Source organism: Bos grunniens, chromosome 15 (assembly GCF_055505025.1).
Source record: "Bos grunniens cultivar Pamir isolate PY7600 chromosome 15, Bosgru_T2T1.0, whole genome shotgun sequence".
Lineage (NCBI taxonomy): Eukaryota > Metazoa > Chordata > Mammalia > Artiodactyla > Bovidae > Bos > Bos grunniens.
In genome coordinates, this window is record NC_141179.1 from 35,951,617 (window position 1) to 35,971,045 (window position 19,429).

Here is a 19,429-nt window from a genome sequence, read left to right on the forward strand (position 1 = left end):
AAACAGAAGAGTTTTCTCTATATTCATTTGTATGTACTGTTTGATCTCTGGTTGTGTGTAGACTGATAATCACCTTGGAAAATATCATATATAAATTCTACCCAAATAATGAGATTATATGATGGCTTTCCTTGAAATGTGAATTTTTTAGAATTATGTAAAATCAGAACTTCCTGATATTAAGTTGCTGCTGCTAAGTCGCGTCAGTCGTGTTAGACTCTGTGCAACCCCATAGACGGAAGCCCACCAGGCTCTCTGTCCCTGGGATTCTCCAGGCAAGAAATTGCTATGGCTCAGGTAGCTTTAGTTCAGTAACCATGTAATAGCAATAGCACTTATTTGCATATCTTCTGTAAATAATACTTTGTGTATACTTTCTTTTCTTTTCTTTTTTTTGTACTTTTAAAATAGGGATCGGGCTCCTTTTGTGCTGACCTCTGACATGGCATATGTCATTAATGGGGGTGAAAAGCCCACAATTCGTTTCCAGTTGTTTGTGGACCTCTGCTGTCAAGCCTACAACTTGATAAGAAAGCAAACAAACCTCTTTCTTAACCTCCTTTCACTGGTAACTCTGTTATTTACAAGCATTTAATTAATTTTGTATCAATTCTTCCATGTTTCAGTATCTAAAGATAGATATTATGTGATTTTTGGAATAAAATTTATTCTGGTTTTAAATGTCAGGTATATTACTACTGAAATATTTTAAAATGTTGCCATGTGAAATATGCCAGACACCATTTATATGTCCATGCAAAAAAAAAAAAAGACCCTCAAGTGGATACCCTGGGGATGAGCGGTAATAGTATCTGAAAGGGACCCTGTGAGTGTCATATGGGATGCTGGTGAATATTTTTTGTCTTTACCTGTATATGTTCAGATTTTGGATATTTATTAAGCTGTGCTCTTAAGATTTCTGTGTTTTTTTGGATGTATATTTAGAACAAGCCAAAAAAACCCCCTATGATATGATTATTGTGACTGAAATTGATATAGAAATGGAAGACTACACAGAGGGTTTGGATTTCACAGTTTTTATTCCATAGACTGTGACTTCCAAGAGTTGACCTCCTTGGCCAAGACTCTTCTTATTTCTGAGAGATTTAGGTCCCTAAAATACTAACAAACGCCTCAAAACTCTGAGTCATTTATTTGCTTTTTTTCTGATTACTTGGCCAGCTTTTAGGGAGGGGTGCGGAACAGACTTGTAAAAAATTTGAGTCACAAGCTCTTTTTCCTTATATAGATGATTCCTTCAGGGTTACCAGAACTTACAAGTACTCAGGATTTGAAATATGTTAGAGATGCACTTCAGCCCCAAACTACAGATGCAGAAGCTACAATTTTCTTTACTAGGTAAGGTATAATTTAAGTATATTAGAGAAGACACACCCTGTTTAGCTTTGATTTGTTTTCCTTAGTTTAAACAAATGCTATATATCAAAATTCTGACTTTACAAGAAAAAATTATGATTTACAATAAGCAAGTAGTAGGTTTATCAAAAGCTTGTTTCAAAAGTTTATTTACTGAATAAATGTGAAGGATTGGCAATAGCACTTTAAAAAATCCATTTGTTTTGGAAATTTGCCTGGTGGTCCCGTGGTTAGGACTCAGTGCTTTCATTGTGGTGACCTGGTTTCAATCCCTGTTCAATGAACTAAGATTTTGCAAGACGTACAGTGTGGCCCCCTCCTCTAGATTATTTATCTCAAAATATGATCTTATATTTAGAATATATATGATTTTAATTCTAAACATTCCATTTATGAACAGTTTTTGCAAAACATTTTTTCTACAGTGCCGGATACAAGGGTTTTTCCTAAAATGATATCTATACCACTGTATCTTTTAGGATTCTGCCATAACAATTTTCATGGGTACTGTAAGTGCTTAAAACAGTGACCTCTGGGACACTGCTGTTAAATTGTTATTACATGATGTAGTGCTTGAAACACATATTCCAGTGACTGGCATTTGAATTTGTGATTATTACTTTTAAAGAAAATCTTCCTGTAGGCAAATATGTTCTACACATCTGGTGACCAAGTTGGTCACAGACTGGTGATACCACCTCATTAAATGCCACAGAAGGGAGGAAGGAGCGCATAGGCTCATGTTCTTTTCTTTCCTTTTTCTCTTGCCTTCTTCCTCTCAGTGGAGAAGAAGTAGCATACACTGGGCTGGACTTCCCTAGTCTCATGAGTCTGGGCTGAGTTGAATTGAAGGAAGCTGACTTTTGTATAGCCTTCCAGACTAATGTTGATAATTTAGGTATTGATGAGTTTTGTTTTGTTTACTGAGACTTGTTGGCTCCCCTGGGCCAAACTGTAAAGCAGGCATTAGGTGTTAGTCAGTTGGCCTGCCATACCAATATACCGTATACCATAGACAGGGGACTTAAACAAAGGAAATGAATCTTCTCATCGTTCTGGAGGCTGGGAAGTCCAAGATCAAGGTGCTAGTCAGTTTGCTTCCTGGTAAGGATTCAAGCTTGAAGATGACTGACTGCCTTCTCCCTGTTTCCTCGCATGAAGGAGGAAGGAGAAGAGAAAGGAGGAAGAAAGTCATTATAATAAGGACACTGTCTCCATAAAGGCCCTATGAGTTGGGGCTTTAGCATATGAATTTTGGGGGACACAAACATTCAGTCCATTAACAAGGACAAACTCTTTTGTGTGAGGTTCCCTCACACAAGAGAGTTTCTTTTGACACTGTTTCTTTGTGTATTCCTTTATTCTGTTTTCCTTTGCTTGTCTAAAATGATTTATTCAGGCCTGCCTTCCAAATTTATCCCCACCAAACTCTGCGTCTTGTCAAAACTTCTTTTTCCAACTGAGAGAAATGATAACTTTCTGAAGAAGGAATAAGATACCAGATTCTACTAGTCAACTATTTGATAGAATGGGGTTTTGGAATTTTGGATTACTTTGGTTGCTTTCTTGTATGTCTGTTTAGTTGCTGCCTTCCATATTTATTAAAGTGAATAAATGAACCGTCTTTTGGCATTATACCAACCATCTTCTCTCCCTAATAGCTTTTAAAATTAGTATTGGACCCCACAGAGCTTAAGAAATCCAAGCATCATTTCTTAGAGACAGTGGGATGAGATGGAATGGAGACTTTCCTGTGCTAAAGTATTTTTGTTGGGGTGAGATACATTGTAACAGGTTTTTGGCCTATGGGGCAAAGGAAATCCTGACAAAGTGAGAATCTACTTACTATTTTTAAAAGGAATGAAAAAAAATAAATAAAAGGAATGGAATTGTTTATTTAAATGAGAATGTTTTCTCAGTGTGTTAACACATTTTATTTTGTAGACTGATTGAATCAAGTTTGGGAAGCATTGCCACAAAGTTTAACTTCTTCATTCATAACCTTGCTCAGTTGCGTTTTTCTGGTCTTCCTTCCAATGATGAGCCGATCCTTTCATTTTCACCCAAAACATACTCCTTTAGACAAGATGGTCGAATCAAAGAAGTTTCTGTTTTCACTTATCATAAGAAATACAACCCAGATAAACATTACGTAAGTTTGGTTTGGTATCAGTAGAGACTCATGCATGCAGTCTTGTTCTCTCCTACTTCCTTCACTGACTCTGCTAAAGTTCAAGCATTTGTTCTTTTCATACTTCTTTCTTCCATGGATGGTCCCAAACCCCTAAATGTACTTGGAGCATCCCTAAACTGTTTTTTGGTGTTTATTTCTTGGTAAATTTGCTCCAAAACCGTGAGGGACCAATGTTACTCTTCTTTTCAGAGACAAGACTGAAAGGGTGATGCTATTTTACTTTTCTCCTTATCTTCAGTTTGTTCTTAATTTCAAAGTAAAGCTTGCTCAGTGTAACAAACTCAACCAATATAGAAGTATATAAATTAAAAATCTAAGTTCTCATTCCACTCTCTAGGGACGAAGTATTATAACATATGCACATAAAGTTTGTTTTTTTGAACAAAACAGAATCTTTCAGTGTACTTTTTTTCCCCCTTCAATAGTATAGCATTACTATCTTTTTTGCTGTTATTTTTGTGCTAATATTTTTGCTGGATAATATTTACAGTACTGTCAGTCTTTAAATTTTTGACAAATTGATAGAGCTTAGAAAGTGACTTCACTAGTATTTTGATTTTCAGCTGTTATTAGTAAAGTTTTATATGTTCACAGAATATTTTAGGACACCATTTAATTGAATAATTCATTGTTTTCCCCAGTGATTTATAATATCTTATTTAAATATACTGAGTTATATCCGTGAATTTATTTCTGGTCGTCTGTAGATATAAATGACTCTGTGCACCAGTATTTTACTCTGTAAAGTATGTTATAATGCAGTTTAAATATCCAGTAAAACAGGTTTTCCCCATCTCCCTGTCACACTATATTTTGCCGTCTCCTTTGCTCTCCTTAATGAATTTACTTGCTAATATTTTCATTGAAAATGCACTGCACTTATAAGTTTGGAAAGTACATTTATTTAATCCGAGAAATAGAATGCCTTTCACGTTCCAATTCTTATTTATCTTAGACAATAGTAAAAGATACTCTTAGAAGGTAATTAAATACATTGGTTTTTATATTTGTTATTTTCTATTGTGACATACATATTACAAAGTGAAGACCCCTTAGTACATATAATGATCAAGCTGAAAATTTTCTATCAAGAAAGGTTATATTATAAATTTAACACGTTTGGGATGTGATTTCCTTTCAGATTTATGTGGTCCGAATTTTGAGAGATGGACAGCTTGAGCCATCATTTGTGTTCCGAACATTTGATGAGTTTCAGGAACTTCACAATAAGCTCAGTATTATTTTTCCACTTTGGAAGTTACCAGGGTATGTTCTCATTCTTGTTCGTTAATGTTGTTTTAATAGGAAACAGTTTCTTTATTACCAAGTACAGGTCAAAAGCTTTGTGTTAAGTTACTGTAAAATGGACTATGTGTGACTATGGACTGTGTGTGACTAATTTTCCTTGGTATCACAAGAGCCTAATACGTACAAGACATAAACAAGGAACTAAGTTTTTCTTGAATGAATAAATGATCACGATCTTAAAATATGGGATTTTCTAGCTTTCTAAAGCACTGCAGGAATAATTATTGTGGTTATACTGAGCTTCTCTGAAAAATAAGAAATTGAGACACTGCAGTAATCAAAATGATAGTGTTTAGGTTTGTTTTTGATGCCCTTTGGAAACCTTCAGTTTTTAATGTAGGTAATGACCAGTAAATTCCTGTGTTGAATTATTCACATTGTTCTCAGACTAGATTTCAAAAGTAAGGAGGCAGAAAAGTGGGTATGAGTTTATTTCCACGTGCAGTCTCATTTTTCTGTTGCCACCAAAATTAGCAGTTAAGATGATTTGAGCTCTGTGGCATTTGTGGATTTTACTGGTATCTACAATAGTTGTGATTAATGAATAACGGTTGTTTTGGAGGATAAGATCTGCATATTTGTGAGTGGTTAATCTTGAGAAGAAATAAGTAGGAAATAAGTAATAAATATGCTGCTGCCGCTGCTAAGTCACTTCAGTCGTGTCCGACTCTGTGCGACCCCATAGACTGCAGCCCACCAGGCTCCCCCGTCCCTGGGATTCTCCAGGCAAGAACACTGGAGTGGGTTGCCATTTCCTTTTCCAATGCATGAAAGTGAAAAGTGAAAGTGTAGTCGCTCAGTTGTGTCCGACTCCCAGTGACCCCATGGACTGCAGCCTACCAGGCTCCTCTGTCTGTGGGATTTTCCAGGCAAGAGTACTGGAGTGGGGTGCCATTGCCTTCTCCAAGTAATAAATATAGTGTTTTAACAAAACAATATTCCTTTTGTACCAAAGTCATAAAAGGATGATGTATACTTGAACTGTTTCATCTCCAGTACTTAGAAAAGAAATCAAAAAATTATAGTGAATTAAGGCTCCATTTTCTATTTCAGTGTATAAAAGAGTATTTCTGAGTATTGATTCTATAAATACTCCCAAATGAAATTACTTAAATCCCACTTCTTTTTGTCTTTCTTTTGTAGCTTTCCTAATAGAATGGTTCTAGGGCGAACACACGTAAAAGACGTAGCAGCCAAGAGAAAAATTGAATTAAACAATTATTTACAGAGTTTGATGAGTGCGTCAATGGATGTAGCAGAGGTGACTATCCTAACTGAAAAATAATAACACACTTTTTTGTGTGCTGCATAATATTTAAATTAATGAACCTTTCTTCTCTTCCACTTTAGTGTGATCTTGTTTGTACCTTTTTCCACCCTTTACTTCGTGATGAGAAAGCTGAAGGAATAGCTAGGTCTGCTGGTGAGATTGTTTTTTTCTTTATTGATACTTCATGGCTCCCCTATGACCTGCAAGCCTGTAACTTCTCTGTGGATGTGGTGGAGTGACAGTGGGGTTACTGTCTATAACCAGTGAGAATGAGATTTTCTCCAACATGTGAGGATCCGGGAATTAAAGCAAACACTTTTGTTGCAGCTTGAACCACTGCAAGCAACATCGCATAAAAATGAACATCTTTGTATTTTCAGATGCAGGTTCCTTCAGTCCTGCTCAAGGCCAAATAGGAGGAGCAGTGAAATTATCTATCTCTTACCGAAATGGTACTCTCTTCATCATGGTGATGCACATCAAAGATCTTGTGAGTGATTACAAGTAATGATGATTGTAGAAGAAACCTATTCTGTGGTAGGAAGCATTACTGTTAAGGGAATGCTTTTCTTTACAGGTTACTGAAGATGGGGCTGACCCAAATCCATATGTCAAAACATACCTACTTCCAGATACCCACAAAACATCCAAACGTAAAACCAAAATCTCAAGAAAAACTAGGAATCCAACATTCAATGAAATGGTAAGTTAAAAATCTATTAAAATCTGCTAACTCTTAGTCAACTACTATTTGGGCATAAACACCACATTATTTATGTACGTTAACATTATATCCACATAAAAATATCCGGATAGAGATTTGAAAGCAAATAATACTGAATTTTCATGAAGGATATAAATTTATGAAAACCATGGAATACCCTTTCAGTACTTTAAAAGCATATAAAATATTTGGTGAAGATAGTTGGTATTATTCTCACAAAGTAGTGAGAGTTTTTTCTAGTTAGTGTTATATACTTTCACAAAACTGAAATGAGGTCAGTTTTTCAGTTTTCTTGGTCAAACGGAGAAGACTTGATTAAGGAGATAATGCCCAGAAGTTAAGAGACTAGCTTTACAACACTCCAGATTTGCTATAAACTGCATTTGTAGTTGGCAAGTTTGCACTGAGTGATGGATAATCAGAAATTATCACCTCATGGTATATAAAATCCAGAAAAAAGACAGTCTCCTTTTAGGAGATTGTAATTGCTTACTTTTTATAAAATTATTACAGTTACTCTTTCCCAGCTTGCTTCCTTCTACTCTTTTTCTTCCATTCTCTTCCTTCCATTTCTCTTTTAAAGATGATCTATTAAATCATCTTAAGGGAAATCATCGTAATTTCCCTTCCCCATACCTCCATTTCAGAAAAACCATGTGTTTAATTTTTAGCCAATAGTAATTTTCTGCTTTGTGCATTTGAATGTGAGACACTGGGAGGAATGACAAGATAAAGTCCAGGACTCCTGAAGTACAACATGTGCATCTAAATACGAGACAGACTCTACTCGATGTGTCATAATCAGTGTTATCAATTGAAGGCACTCTAATAACCTTTCTTATGTTTTTACATAAAATAATCCTAAAAACCAGACAAATGATTTGTAATCTGCTGTTTCTTTCTGTCTTTGCTATAGCTTGTGTACAGTGGATATAGCAAAGAATCCCTAAGACAGAGAGAACTTCAGCTGAGTGTACTAAGTGCAGAATCTCTGCGGGAGAACTTTTTCTTGGGTGGAATAACCCTGCCGTTGAAAGATTTCAACTTGAGCAAAGAGACGGTTAAATGGTATCAACTGACTGCAGCAACCTGTTTGTAAGTTAGTGAATTTCTGAGCTTTGGAAGCAAGAACAGTTATATAAATATGTGTACACACACATGTGAACTTTTTTATACTTGGACAGAAATTATTCAGTAAATGTACTTGCTGCATTTCAACACATCTGGTGGACCAACAGTCACTTAACTAACTTTTATGACTTTGTTGACATCATTGCTATTTTAAAGTCATTGTATAGAATGCTGTAAATCTTAAACTTAATATATAATAAGTCCTAAAAAAGACTTTGAGTTGGTGAAGGAGTTAATCCTTTCTTGAGTAATTGAGTAATAGCTTTAGTGTGGTCTGATACTATTTTGTCAGTTCAGCCATCTATTTCATATTGTTCTTACACAGACACAGCACGTTTGTTTCCCTGTTTTGCACCTTTTACAGCCTTTACCACTGTGTATGTTCATAAACACCAAAGGAGAGCAAAGGTGCAGAATGTTACCATAAGATACAGCTGCTACTCATAGGGCCGAAAAGCAAAGCACAAATAATAAATAGTTAAGAACTACTAAGTAGTGTATAGAGTAGGGAAAATAACACTGCTTTTTATTATATTCATGTCTTTCAAGCCTTTTTCAGAATATGTGCCAGTCACTGAAGTTGTAAATAATGGTGCCTTAACTTCATATGCTTCTTTGGTACTTCATTCTGAGTTTTTTCCTGACTTCATAAATAGTTCAGTAGTTTCCACTCACTTTTTACTAAAATAAGAAGTAATGTACACTTACTAATGTTTTTCCCACAGATAGATAATTTTCTATACTTCAGATGTATAACTTATTTAAACATCAGCCATTTGATACATGTTTTTATTGCCCAGTAACTGAATGAGATTCATCAACATAACTGTACACTAAATTCCATCATTCCATTATAATCCTACTTTTATTCCCAGGAGTGTGAACTGAAATTTGGTAATTTCACCCCCATGTATCTATACTCCACTCTCTCATTAAACAAGAGAAAATGTGTGCACCCAAGTGTCCATTCCTGTTCTGTAGAAGAACTCCACAAGTAGGGCAGACTCTTCACAAGAGGCCCAGGACAAGAGATCCAGGGTCCACACTAAATTTTAACGTATACCTTTATGGCACAGTTTGTCTGGTTTACTCAAAATATGTGAATATTTTACATTCACATGAATTACTTTCCTTAATACAATATTTAGAATCATTAGGGACATGATTGAAATCATTCTCTAGTAACCATTAAGAATAGGGTTCATTTTTATTAGTTATTCATTCAACTTCACACATAAATTGTTTAGTTTGGATAAAAAGGTATATATAATATTAATTCTCATGGCTAGAATAGGAATTCAGACACTTAAAAGTTACCACTTTTAAGTAGTAAGAGATTGTAGCAATCTAGTTGCTGTGAGATAACTGATAAAATATGCAATGAAAAATACCAAGAAAGGAAGGACAATCTCTGATTCAGTTGCCCAGAACAGAATTTTTATAAACTGTGCAGATATTTAATGTAAATGGTGATACCCGCAGAGCAGACATAGAAGAGTTGAGATGTATCAGTGGGACAGATTAAATAGAAAACTTGAATTTTTGGTGCCTAACACTAATGGTCCATTTGTAGGATACCCCATATATGAATGTCTTTTTTTATATTAAAATGTGTTGTCTATTTAATAAGTTAATTAAAATGCAGATCAGAGCACCACCATTTATTTGCTTTTTCCATATACAGTTAACATTTCCTTAAAGTGTGTAAGTAGCTTTGCAAATGTAAAAAAGTACTAGATATTTTCACTTGTTTTTAAGACCTAATTCCATTCCATGAATTGTCACTTAGCCACTGTTTTAAAAAAAAAAAAAGTACTGTCTTGGTAAAAGTTCACTGTTACTTGGACTCAGTGTATGCTGCCTACCTGCAGTCTTGTTACGGCAGTGTCTTTTACAAGTAGAGCTAGAGAATGGGATGTCACTTTTCAATTATAAGAAATAGGGATTCTTATCCAAAAGTGTGTATTATATGCTCTGTATAGTTAACCAGAGTTCAAACAAGTGGTAATGTTTCTCTTAATTTAACTCATTATGTGCCTTCTTTGGACATTAAAAAACACATATATTAAATGTATTTTAAATATAAGTTATTTCTTTGTGAACGCTAATTGTCAGCCCTTACCAAAAAAATAAATTGACAGAGGCGCCTCTTTGCACTACTTACTATCAATAAACTTTAAATTGGTTGTTTTTTGAAACATTTTTTTTTAAAGCTTGCATTAAAGTAAATCTGAAACAAATGTTTAAACAAACTAGCTAAGACACTAATTTTTATGTATAATCACAATGTTTCACACCTATCTTTATTGAGTAAAAATAGTTATGCTACATGTAAGACTGTGTGTAAAGAATAATGGAGCTAAAAATACATTTTGTAATGATCATAGTGTAACTTAAGCAGAATTTTTTCCCCTTGCAGTGTTTTAGAATTTGAAAATAATGGTTTCTCAAAGAACCTATTAATTTCTGTACTGAGGAATCCAAGACTTGCACTGATGTTTTTATTACTGCCTTTATAAGAATCTATAGGTATCTCAATGTTAAGGCATGTATGATCTTTGATAAAATATTCTTTTATCTTTTCAAATTAATGTTATATGAAACTTTCAATATTTTGCCTTAAATTGGTTGACTGTTTTTTCTATGATTCACGTGGCATTTAAAAAAGAAAACATTCAATTTGATACTTAAGATTTAAGATCACAAATGGATAAAGCCCCACTACCATAGTCCATGGATTTACTTACATGCTGTTTGACTAGCAGTGCAAATAGGAATATATATGGCAATTAGTCTCATCTATAAGAACCAAATAATTTAATTATATTAAGGTAGTGAATAAAGATGTATAATATTTTTATTAATACCTTAAAATATTCAGTGGATTGAATGTGACTTCATAACTGTACTATGATTGTATTAAAATATTTCTGGAACAAAGGAACTGTGGTGTCATTTTCTTCATCAATATGTTAACACTTTTGGTTTCAGACTTTGATAATGAGCTCACTGTTGCTCTCTTTGCATCTCACCCAGGAGTTTATTAGGTTCAGGTAATCCTGAATTTCAGAACTGGCCTGTGATTTGCCCTTAAAAATGTCCAGAGAGTGTCTGACATTTAAGTGTGGTTCTTGGAAGGTCTGGATTGCCACTTTGTTAGCGTTCCATCACTATTTCATTGAAGTGAAATGCTTCTATTAGTATGGTCCCTGCCTTTGGTAGTTTATTTAAATACTAGAGTATAGTGACAGCCATGCTTGTAGACATATCTTCAGAACAGAGAATGTAGTTCTTAATACCATACCTCCATCCTGGAATGATACCAGTGAGGTTGTGGTTCTCTAATCCTAGAGGTAACATGTAAAAGAGCCAGAGACCATGAAAAAGCAGTAACTTAATTACAGCCAGCTTATTTTTTGAAACACTTTGTCATGCAAATTTTAGACATACAAAGTTAGACAACAGTTTAATGAGCTCCATGAGTGAATCCCATCACACGCCTTCAACAGTTACTATCTTAGGGATAATCTTGTTTGGTCTGTATTAATGAGGATGTACCTAGGTATAGACACCTTTTTATATTTTTCTCTTTAGGATTCTTAAATATATAGATCAGTAACTTTTTTCAGTTCTGAATAATTTATTATGAATTCTTTTCCATTTCACTACTTCTCTTTTCAACTGTTTAACCCCCATCCATTGAGATTTTAATTTTGGTTATTATATTTTCACATCTGTTTGGGTTTCTTTTTGTTTGGATCACAAACCAAAAGACAAAGGACTTCCAGGATCAATGAGGAAAGAGTAGTATTTTTTTTTTTTCAACAAACCGTGTGAGGACAACTAGATAACCATGTACAAAAAATAAAGTAGGACTCTTAGAACATAAAATTTAATTCAAAGTGGATCAGAAACTTAAACATAACTGAAGTTAAAAACCCTAGAAGAAAACACAGGTGTACATCTTTGTAGCCTAGAATTAGACAGGTTTTCTTAAGTATGTCACAAAAAAGGACAGGCAACAAAAGAAAAACAGATAAATTTGATTTCATCAAAATTAAATACGTATATGCATAATAAAGTAAAAGGACAACTCACAGAATGGGAGAGAATATTCACAGATCGTGTATCTGGTAAGGACCTGGCATCTTGAATACATAAAGGACTCATAAAATTCAAGAGAAAGCAAAGAATTTTTGAATAGACATTTCTTTGGCCAAATGTCACAGGAATAGATGCTCCAGTCAGTTGGGCTTCCTCAGTGGCTGAGATGGTAAAGAATCCGTCTTCGATGTAGGAGGCACAGGTTCGATCCCTGGGTTGGGAAGATCCCCTGGAGAAGGGAATGGGAACCCACTCCAGTATTCTTGTCTGGGAAATTCCGTGAACAGAGGAGCCTGGCGGGCTATAGTCCATGGGGTTGCAAAGAGTCAGACATGATTGAGTAACTAACACTTTCACTTCATCTCAGTCTCTAGGGAAATACAAAACAGGCATGTGAAAAAATGTTCAACATCACTAATAATTCAGTTCAGTTCAGTAGCATCCGACTCTTTGCAACCCCATGAATCGCAGCACGCCAGGCCTCCCTGTCCATCACCAACTCCCGGAGTTCACTCAGATTCATGTCCATAAGTCAGTGATGCCATCCAGCCATCTCATCCTCTGTCGTCCCCTTCTCCTCCTGCCCCCAATCCCTCCCAGCATCAGAGTCTTTTCCAATGAGTCAAGTCTTCGCATGAGGTGGCAAAAGTACTGGAGTTTCAGCTTCAGCATCATTCCCTCCAAAGAAATCCCAAGGCTGATCTCCTTCAGAATGGACTGGTTGGATCTCCTTGCAGTCCAAGGGACTCTCAAGAGTCTTCTCCAACACCACAGTTCAAAAGCATCAATTCTTTGGCGCTCAGCTTTCTTCACAGTCCCAACTCTCACATCCATACATGACCACTGGGAAAACCATAGCCTTGACTAGACGGACCTTTGTTGGCAAAGTAATGTCTCTGCTTTTTAATATAGCCATCATCAAAAGCCTAAAAATAAATGCTGGAGAGGGTATGGAGAAAAGGGATCCCTCCTACACTGTTAATGGGAATGTAAATTGGTGCAGCCATTATGAAAAACAGTATAGAGTTTCCTTAAACTAAAAAAAAAAAAAAAAAAAATATGATCCAGCAGCCCCACCTCTGGGCATATATCCAGAGAAGACAAAGGTTTTAATTTGAAAAGTACATGAACCCTAATGTTCATTGTTGTTGTTCAGTCTCTAAGTCACGTCCAACTCTTTGAGACCCCATGGACTGCAGCATGCCAGGTTTCCCTACCCTTCACTATCTCCAGGAGTTCGCTCGAACTCATGTCCATTGAATTGGTAATGCCATCCAATCATCTTGTTCTCTGTCACCCACTTCTCCTCCTGCCCTCAATCTTTCCCAGCATCAGGGTCTTTTCCAATGAGTCCATTCTTCTCATCAGGTGACCTAAGTCCCAGAGCTTCAGCTTCAGCATCAGTCCTTTCTATGAATGTTCAGCATAGATTTCCTTTTGGATGGACTGGTTTGACCTTGCAGTCCAAGGGATTCTCAAGATTCCTCTCCAGCACCACAATCAAAAAGCATCAGTTATTCACCACAATTAAAGAAACTCCGCCTTCTTAATGGTCCCACTCTCGTATCTGTCCAGGACTACTGGAAAAACTATAGCTTTAACTATATGAATCTTTGTCAGCAAAGTGATGTCTTTACTTTTCAATATGCTGTCTAGGTTTGTCAGAGCTTTTCTTCCAAGGAGCAAGCACCTTTTAATTTCCTGGCTGCAGTCACTGTTTGCAGTGATTTTGGACCCCAAGAAAATAAAATCTGTCACTGTTTCCACTGTTTTCCCATCTATTTGCCATGAAGTGATGGGACTGGATGCCATGATCTTAGTTTTTTGAATGTTGAGTTTTCAGCCAGCTTTTTCACTCTCTTCTTTCACTCTCTAGTTCCTCCTAGCTTTCTGCACCAGAGTGGTATTATCTGCATATCTGAGGTTGTTGATATATCTCCAGGCAATCTTTCATTCAGCCCTGCATTTCACATGATGAACTCTGCATATAAGTTAAGTAAACAGAGTGACAATATACACCCTTGACGTATTCCTTTCCCAATTTTGAACCAGTCCATTGTTAGCGTCCGGTTCTAACTGTTACTACTTGACCTGCATACAGGTTTCCCAAGAGACAGGTAAGGTGGTCTGGTATTCCCATCTCTTTAAGAATTTTCCTGTTGTGATCCACACAGTCAAAAACTTTAGCATAGTCAATGAAGTAGAAGTAGATGTTTTTCTGGAATTCCCTTGCTTTTTCTATGATCCAACGGAAGTTGGGATGTGGGCAATTTGATCTCTGGTTCCTCTGCCTTTTCTAAATCCAGCTTGTATATTTGAAAGCTCTCAGTTCCTGTACTGCCGATACCTAGCTTGAAATATTTTGAGCATTACCTTGCTAGCACATGAAATGAGCACAACTGTATGGTAGTGTGAGCATTCTTTGGCATTGCCTTTCTTTCAGATTGAAATGAAAACTGACCTTTTCCAGAGTGGTACTATTTACAGTAGTCAAGACATGGACACAACCTAAGTGTCCATCAACAGAGCAATGGATAAAGAAGATGCTGTGTACATCCTAGCTCAGTTGTGTCCGACCTTGCAATCCAATGGACTATAGCCCGCCAGATTCCTCTGTACATGGAAGTCTCCAGGCAAGAATACTGGAGTGGGTAGCCATTCTCTTCTCCAAGGGGTCTTCCTAAGCCTGGGATCGAACTCATGTCTCCCACATTACAGGCTGAATCTTTACCGCTTGAGCCACAAGATAAGCCCCAGTGTGTATTACTCAGCCATTAAAAGAATGAAATAATGACATTTCAGCAACACGAGTGGACCTAAAGATTATAGAGATAAATACTACATTACTTTGCCAACAAAGGTCCATCTAGTCAAAGCTATGGTTTTTCCAGTAGTCATGTATGGATGTGAGAGTTGCACCGAAGAACTGATGCTTTTTAACTGTGGTGTTGGAGAACACTCTTGAGAGTCCCTTGGATCAGTCCTGAATATTCATTGGGTGGACTGATGCTGAAGCTTCAATAATTTAGCCACCTGATGTAAAGAACAGACTCATCTGAAAAGACCCTGATGCTGGGAAAGTTTGAAGGCGGGAGAAGGGGCTGACAGAGGTTGAGATAGTTGGACAGCATCACCAACTCAATGGACATGAGTTCGAATAAATTCCCAGAGATGGTGATGGACAGGGAAGCCTGGTGTGCTCCAGTCCTTGGGGTCGCGAAGAGTCTGACACGACTGAGCGACTGAATTGACTTATATATGGAATCTAAAAAACAGTACAAAGGAACTTACTTTAAAAACTGACTAACATATATAAAACAAACTTTGGTTACCAACAGGGAAAGCAGAGGATGGATTAGGTACTTGTTTTTTTAAAAAATGTAAAATGACTGTGAAATGACATAGAGGTCAGGACCAGACAGCTTGTAGTCAGGCACCCCTCCCCTGAAAGGTTACAATTAGAGATAATAAGTGTTACCAGTTGGCTAAGGGCAGCCCTTTATCGTCATGCTATTGTAAGCTTTTTTAAGCTTTTTTTTTTTTTTTTTAATTTTGGCCATGCTCTGCAGGCTTGGTGGATCTTGCTTCCCTGACCAGGTATCCAACTGAGGCCTTAGGCAGTGAAGGCAAGTATCATAACCACTAGCCGGCCAGGGAATTCCCCCTTGTGAATAGTTTAAGGGGAGGGACAGACTTGAGGTAACTAGTGTCAAGACCAGCCTGGGCGCAGCTGAGTGGATGAGCAATAGTGTATGGATGAACTTTGCCGCCCAAACTCGCTGGGCCACGGGGACGCAGATAACCACCTTGCCCAAGGCCGGGGAACCCCTGCAGCTCTATGTGCTCCAAGCGCACTCCCAGTCCAGCATCCAAACCCGCAGTATCCTGGATAAGCAGTGTCTCGTCTGGATTCCACTGCCCAAGCCGGAAGCGGATCCTTTTTTCCGCTCCAGCCTAGTGCCGCCTCAAACACCGATGCCTGCCGGGAAGTGTAGTCCACGTCGAAGTACATTTCCCGGCGGACGCCGGGAAATACGCAGCGAAGCTCCGCCTCCTGCAGGGGCGGAAGCCAGGACGTGTGAGGCCACTTCCTGCGTGGAGGGTGGCTTCCTGCGGCTCTCCCACCCTCTCTCTCCTTTTGCTACCACACCGCCGCCATCATGGGTCGCATGCACGCTCCCGGGTGAGCTAGAGTTTATGAGCGGGTTGCAAGGCTGAGTCTAGGGGTGGAGGGAAAGGAAGGAGCGTAGGCAGTGGGTCGAGGGGGTAAGGTTTGGGGCTGCTCTGGCGGGGCTCGCTTTTTCACCCCGATACTGCTTTTCTCTCCAGGAAGGGCCTGTCCCAGTCGGCTCTGCCCTACCGCCGCAGCGTCCCCACCGTAAGTAGTGTGCGGGTACCGAGGAGAGGCCGGGAGGCGGTGGGGGTGCCATCAGTTGCTCGGAAGATGCGGACCACGTGTGCATGAGCGCAGTTTTGAGGGTGGAGAGGGCCGCTGCGCTTCGGTTCCATCCCGTATTTCTCGTCTTAAGGCCGCTTTCTCTCCCGCGAACAGTGGCTGAAGCTCACTTCTGACGACGTGAAGGAGCAGATCTACAAACTGGCCAAGAAAGGCCTGACTCCCTCACAGATCGGTGAGTCAGTCTGTTTAATGTAGCCCCTTCCTCCTGACCTCGTGTAACGTGCTGAAAAACAGTGGGGCTAAATGTCTCACATGTGGTTTGAAAAATTTTTGCTCGTTTTCCTGACTTTACTGTTGACCGAGGCCTAGCCCTCCTTTGCTGAATCTCAAGGTCTTATTTGAAAGACGATAAAATAATTAAAATGTGTTCAAAATTTTAATGAGTATTTTCTTTGGGCTGGGCACTCTTCTTACGTGCGTGGTTCTAAGCGCTTTCCATTTTATGACCCGAGTTAATTCTGACAGCCATAGTTTCAAATAAATAGTAGACGTTTTCCTGAAGTTGGGGTAACTGAGGCACGTTGCAGCTATACAAACAAGCCTCAGATCACACAGCTGTTAGTGAAGCTGGGACTGGCTGCTCTGAGTGCTCATTGCTTTCTAACAGATGTGGTTTGAACCTCAGCTGTGTGTGACTTTGTGCAAATGGCTTCGTTCTGCAAATGTTTGCCAGCTGTGTGATCCCCGATCCTGAGAATACAGTCATTGTAAAAAAGCACCATAGCCTTCTGTTGAGCTTATGGTCTAGTGGAGATGTTATACATAATCAGAGGTGTGTGTGTGTGTATATATGTAGAGAGAGAGACTGTGGGGTAATCAGGTGGTGCTGTTTTGACGACTCCTTGATTTTTTTTTTTTTTTTTTTGGTGGCCTGTAATCTAGCAAGCTCACTATGATGATGGTCTTCCAACATTCGCAGTTTCCACCAGAAAGGTTTTCCTTAGTGTTGGGTAAACCTTCCTTGGATGTCTGAGTGAGGTTCGCTTGTGCATTCTGTTGTTGGTGTCTGATGTATAAAAAGTAAGCTGTGTTTTGCAGATGGGAAACTTGGAAAGTGACTTGATCTCAGTCTTGACATCACATGCTCCAGTTTGTATGTATGATGTGGGAATTTATATTACTCCCTTTCCAGGTGTGATCCTGAGAGACTCTCATGGTGTTGCACAAGTACGTTTTGTGACAGGCAACAAAATCTTGAGAATTCTTAAGTCCAAAGGACTTGCTCCTGATCTCCCTGAGGATCTCTATCATTTAATTAAGAAAGCTGTTGCTGTTAGGAAGCATCTTGAGAGGAACAGAAAGGTAAGAGGATGAGACTGCTTGTACTAAATTCATATTAGTAAAATATAGTGACTCTGATTTGAATTATCCAAGGGGCACAAACAAATCAGTGTTTGCTTTGAAATGTTTCACCAGAAGAGATTTCTGGGGTGGGGGTGGGTGTTAGTTCCCTAAATTCCCTTAAGGACCTAATCTAGCCACACAAACCCTAGGCTCTGGTTCTATTAACAACACTAAGCAATTTTTCATTAAAGTGCAGGGTGTCTATACATTTTTCTGTTAAAATGATGTTTAGTTTTAAGTGGTTTTCCTGAATTCTATCAATTTTATTTCTAGGATAAAGATGCTAAATTCCGTCTGATTCTGATTGAGAGCCGTATTCACCGGTTGGCTCGATACTACAAGACCAAACGAGTCCTACCCCCTAATTGGAAATAGTAAGTTATCAACCCTTTTTGTTGATAAAAATAGGAGTTGGCCAAGTATTAAATAGAGTAGTAATTATAGTAAAAGGACTGATCATAGATGTTTTAGATTGAGCCTATATTCACTTCTTAATTATAGCAAGAAAACGGTCATAGACAGGTAGAGCGGTTGTGTTTTGTTGATACAAAGGGTGGTTCTTCTGTAGACTCGTTTAGAGCACAAACGTGCTCTTTAAATCACTTTCAGATTGTGGGTAAAATTTAAGTTCTTTTGCTCCCGGGTGCTTATGTTGTTTTAATTTTTGCATAGATAACTCACTGTGATGATTAACATCCTAGCATTCACAGTTTCCACCAGAAAAGTTTTTCCTTGTGCTGGCCAGTTCTTGGAGGCCTAAGTGACCATCTTCATATTATGGTTGATCACAATGAACTGATTCCAGGAACTGATCTGTTCAGTGCATTTTATATATTGGGGATTTATTTTAACTGTTAGGAAATAGCTGTTTTCAGAGATTGTGTGAATATGGAGGACTTTTTTTTAACAGATTATGTATAAATATAGAGGACTTTTTTATTAACCCAGCTCTCCCCCCCACCTCCTTTTTTTTTTCTTTCAGCGAGTCATCCACAGCCTCTGCCCTGGTTGCATAAATTTGTGTATTGTACTAAAGCAATAAAATCATTGTTTAACAGAACCATGTTTTGTAACTTTTTTTGGTCCAAAAATTTGTCTCTGTATTTATCTGTTTAATGTGGATGTGTGTTCCAGCATTAGAATTGTGTGATTCCACAGGGAGCAATAAGATAGCATCTATCCATTGCATCCCTTCACTGCTCAACTAGTTGAGCAGCTTGTAATTTCACTGTGATTGGTGGGTACTGGAAGAAACCAGAAAGTGGTAACATTATTTTCACAAACGTCTCTAAGTAATTTGGATACATTTGATGTAGATCTCTCATGTTATCTACAGTGTAGTATCAGAAATAGACATGAAAGTGTCTCTGGAGAGGAGGGCATCTCTAGTATGGAGGGACCTTAGAAGTAATATTTGATCCCAGTCTTGTGAGTGATGCTCAAACATACGGAAGAGTGGCTTCAGGGAACAGGAAGAACCATGAGATGAGCTCAGCTCCATGAAGCTGGCAACTTTTG

At 38.0% G+C, this 19,429-nt stretch overlaps 2 protein-coding genes, 1 long non-coding RNA gene and 1 other non-coding gene across 11 annotated transcripts in view; 3 read left to right on the forward strand and 1 right to left on the reverse strand.

The window, feature by feature from the left end:
- Positions 1–10,948, forward strand: part of PIK3C2A (phosphatidylinositol-4-phosphate 3-kinase catalytic subunit type 2 alpha) — a 107,412-nt gene extending 96,464 nt beyond the window's left edge. For all 8 annotated transcript variants that reach the window (XM_086339779.1, XM_086339783.1, XM_086339782.1 and 5 more), the window contains 9 exons: positions 412–568; positions 1,250–1,359; positions 3,322–3,529; positions 4,713–4,837; positions 6,023–6,140; positions 6,230–6,302; positions 6,530–6,639; positions 6,727–6,852; positions 7,790–10,948. In XM_086339779.1, the coding sequence (XP_086195905.1) occupies positions 412–568; positions 1,250–1,359; positions 3,322–3,529; positions 4,713–4,837; positions 6,023–6,140; positions 6,230–6,302; positions 6,530–6,639; positions 6,727–6,852; positions 7,790–7,972 (1,210 nt within the window). In that variant the 3' untranslated portion in view covers positions 7,973–10,948. The remainder of the gene's footprint in view (positions 1–411; positions 569–1,249; positions 1,360–3,321; positions 3,530–4,712; positions 4,838–6,022; positions 6,141–6,229; positions 6,303–6,529; positions 6,640–6,726; positions 6,853–7,789) is intronic.
- Positions 10,949–11,880: 932 nt separating this feature from the next.
- Positions 11,881–16,144, reverse strand: LOC147357664 (uncharacterized). The gene is made up of 2 exons (XR_015142027.1): positions 15,915–16,144; positions 11,881–12,478 (listed from the first exon to the last, which is right to left on the reverse strand). It is a non-coding gene; the product is annotated as an uncharacterized LOC147357664 (long non-coding RNA).
- Positions 16,145–16,242: 98 nt separating this feature from the next.
- RPS13 (ribosomal protein S13) lies at positions 16,243–18,971 on the forward strand. The gene is made up of 6 exons (XM_086339788.1): positions 16,243–16,291; positions 16,438–16,486; positions 16,661–16,739; positions 17,700–17,869; positions 18,185–18,285; positions 18,894–18,971. The coding sequence occupies exons 1-6, from the start codon at positions 16,269–16,271 to the stop codon at positions 18,925–18,927; spliced, it is 456 nt and encodes a 151-aa protein (XP_086195914.1). The 5' UTR covers positions 16,243–16,268; the 3' UTR covers positions 18,928–18,971.
- On the forward strand, positions 17,455–17,544 carry LOC147357666 (small nucleolar RNA SNORD14). The gene has a single exon (XR_015142511.1). It is a non-coding gene; the product is annotated as a small nucleolar RNA SNORD14 (small nucleolar RNA).
- Positions 18,972–19,429: the final 458 nt, after the last annotated feature.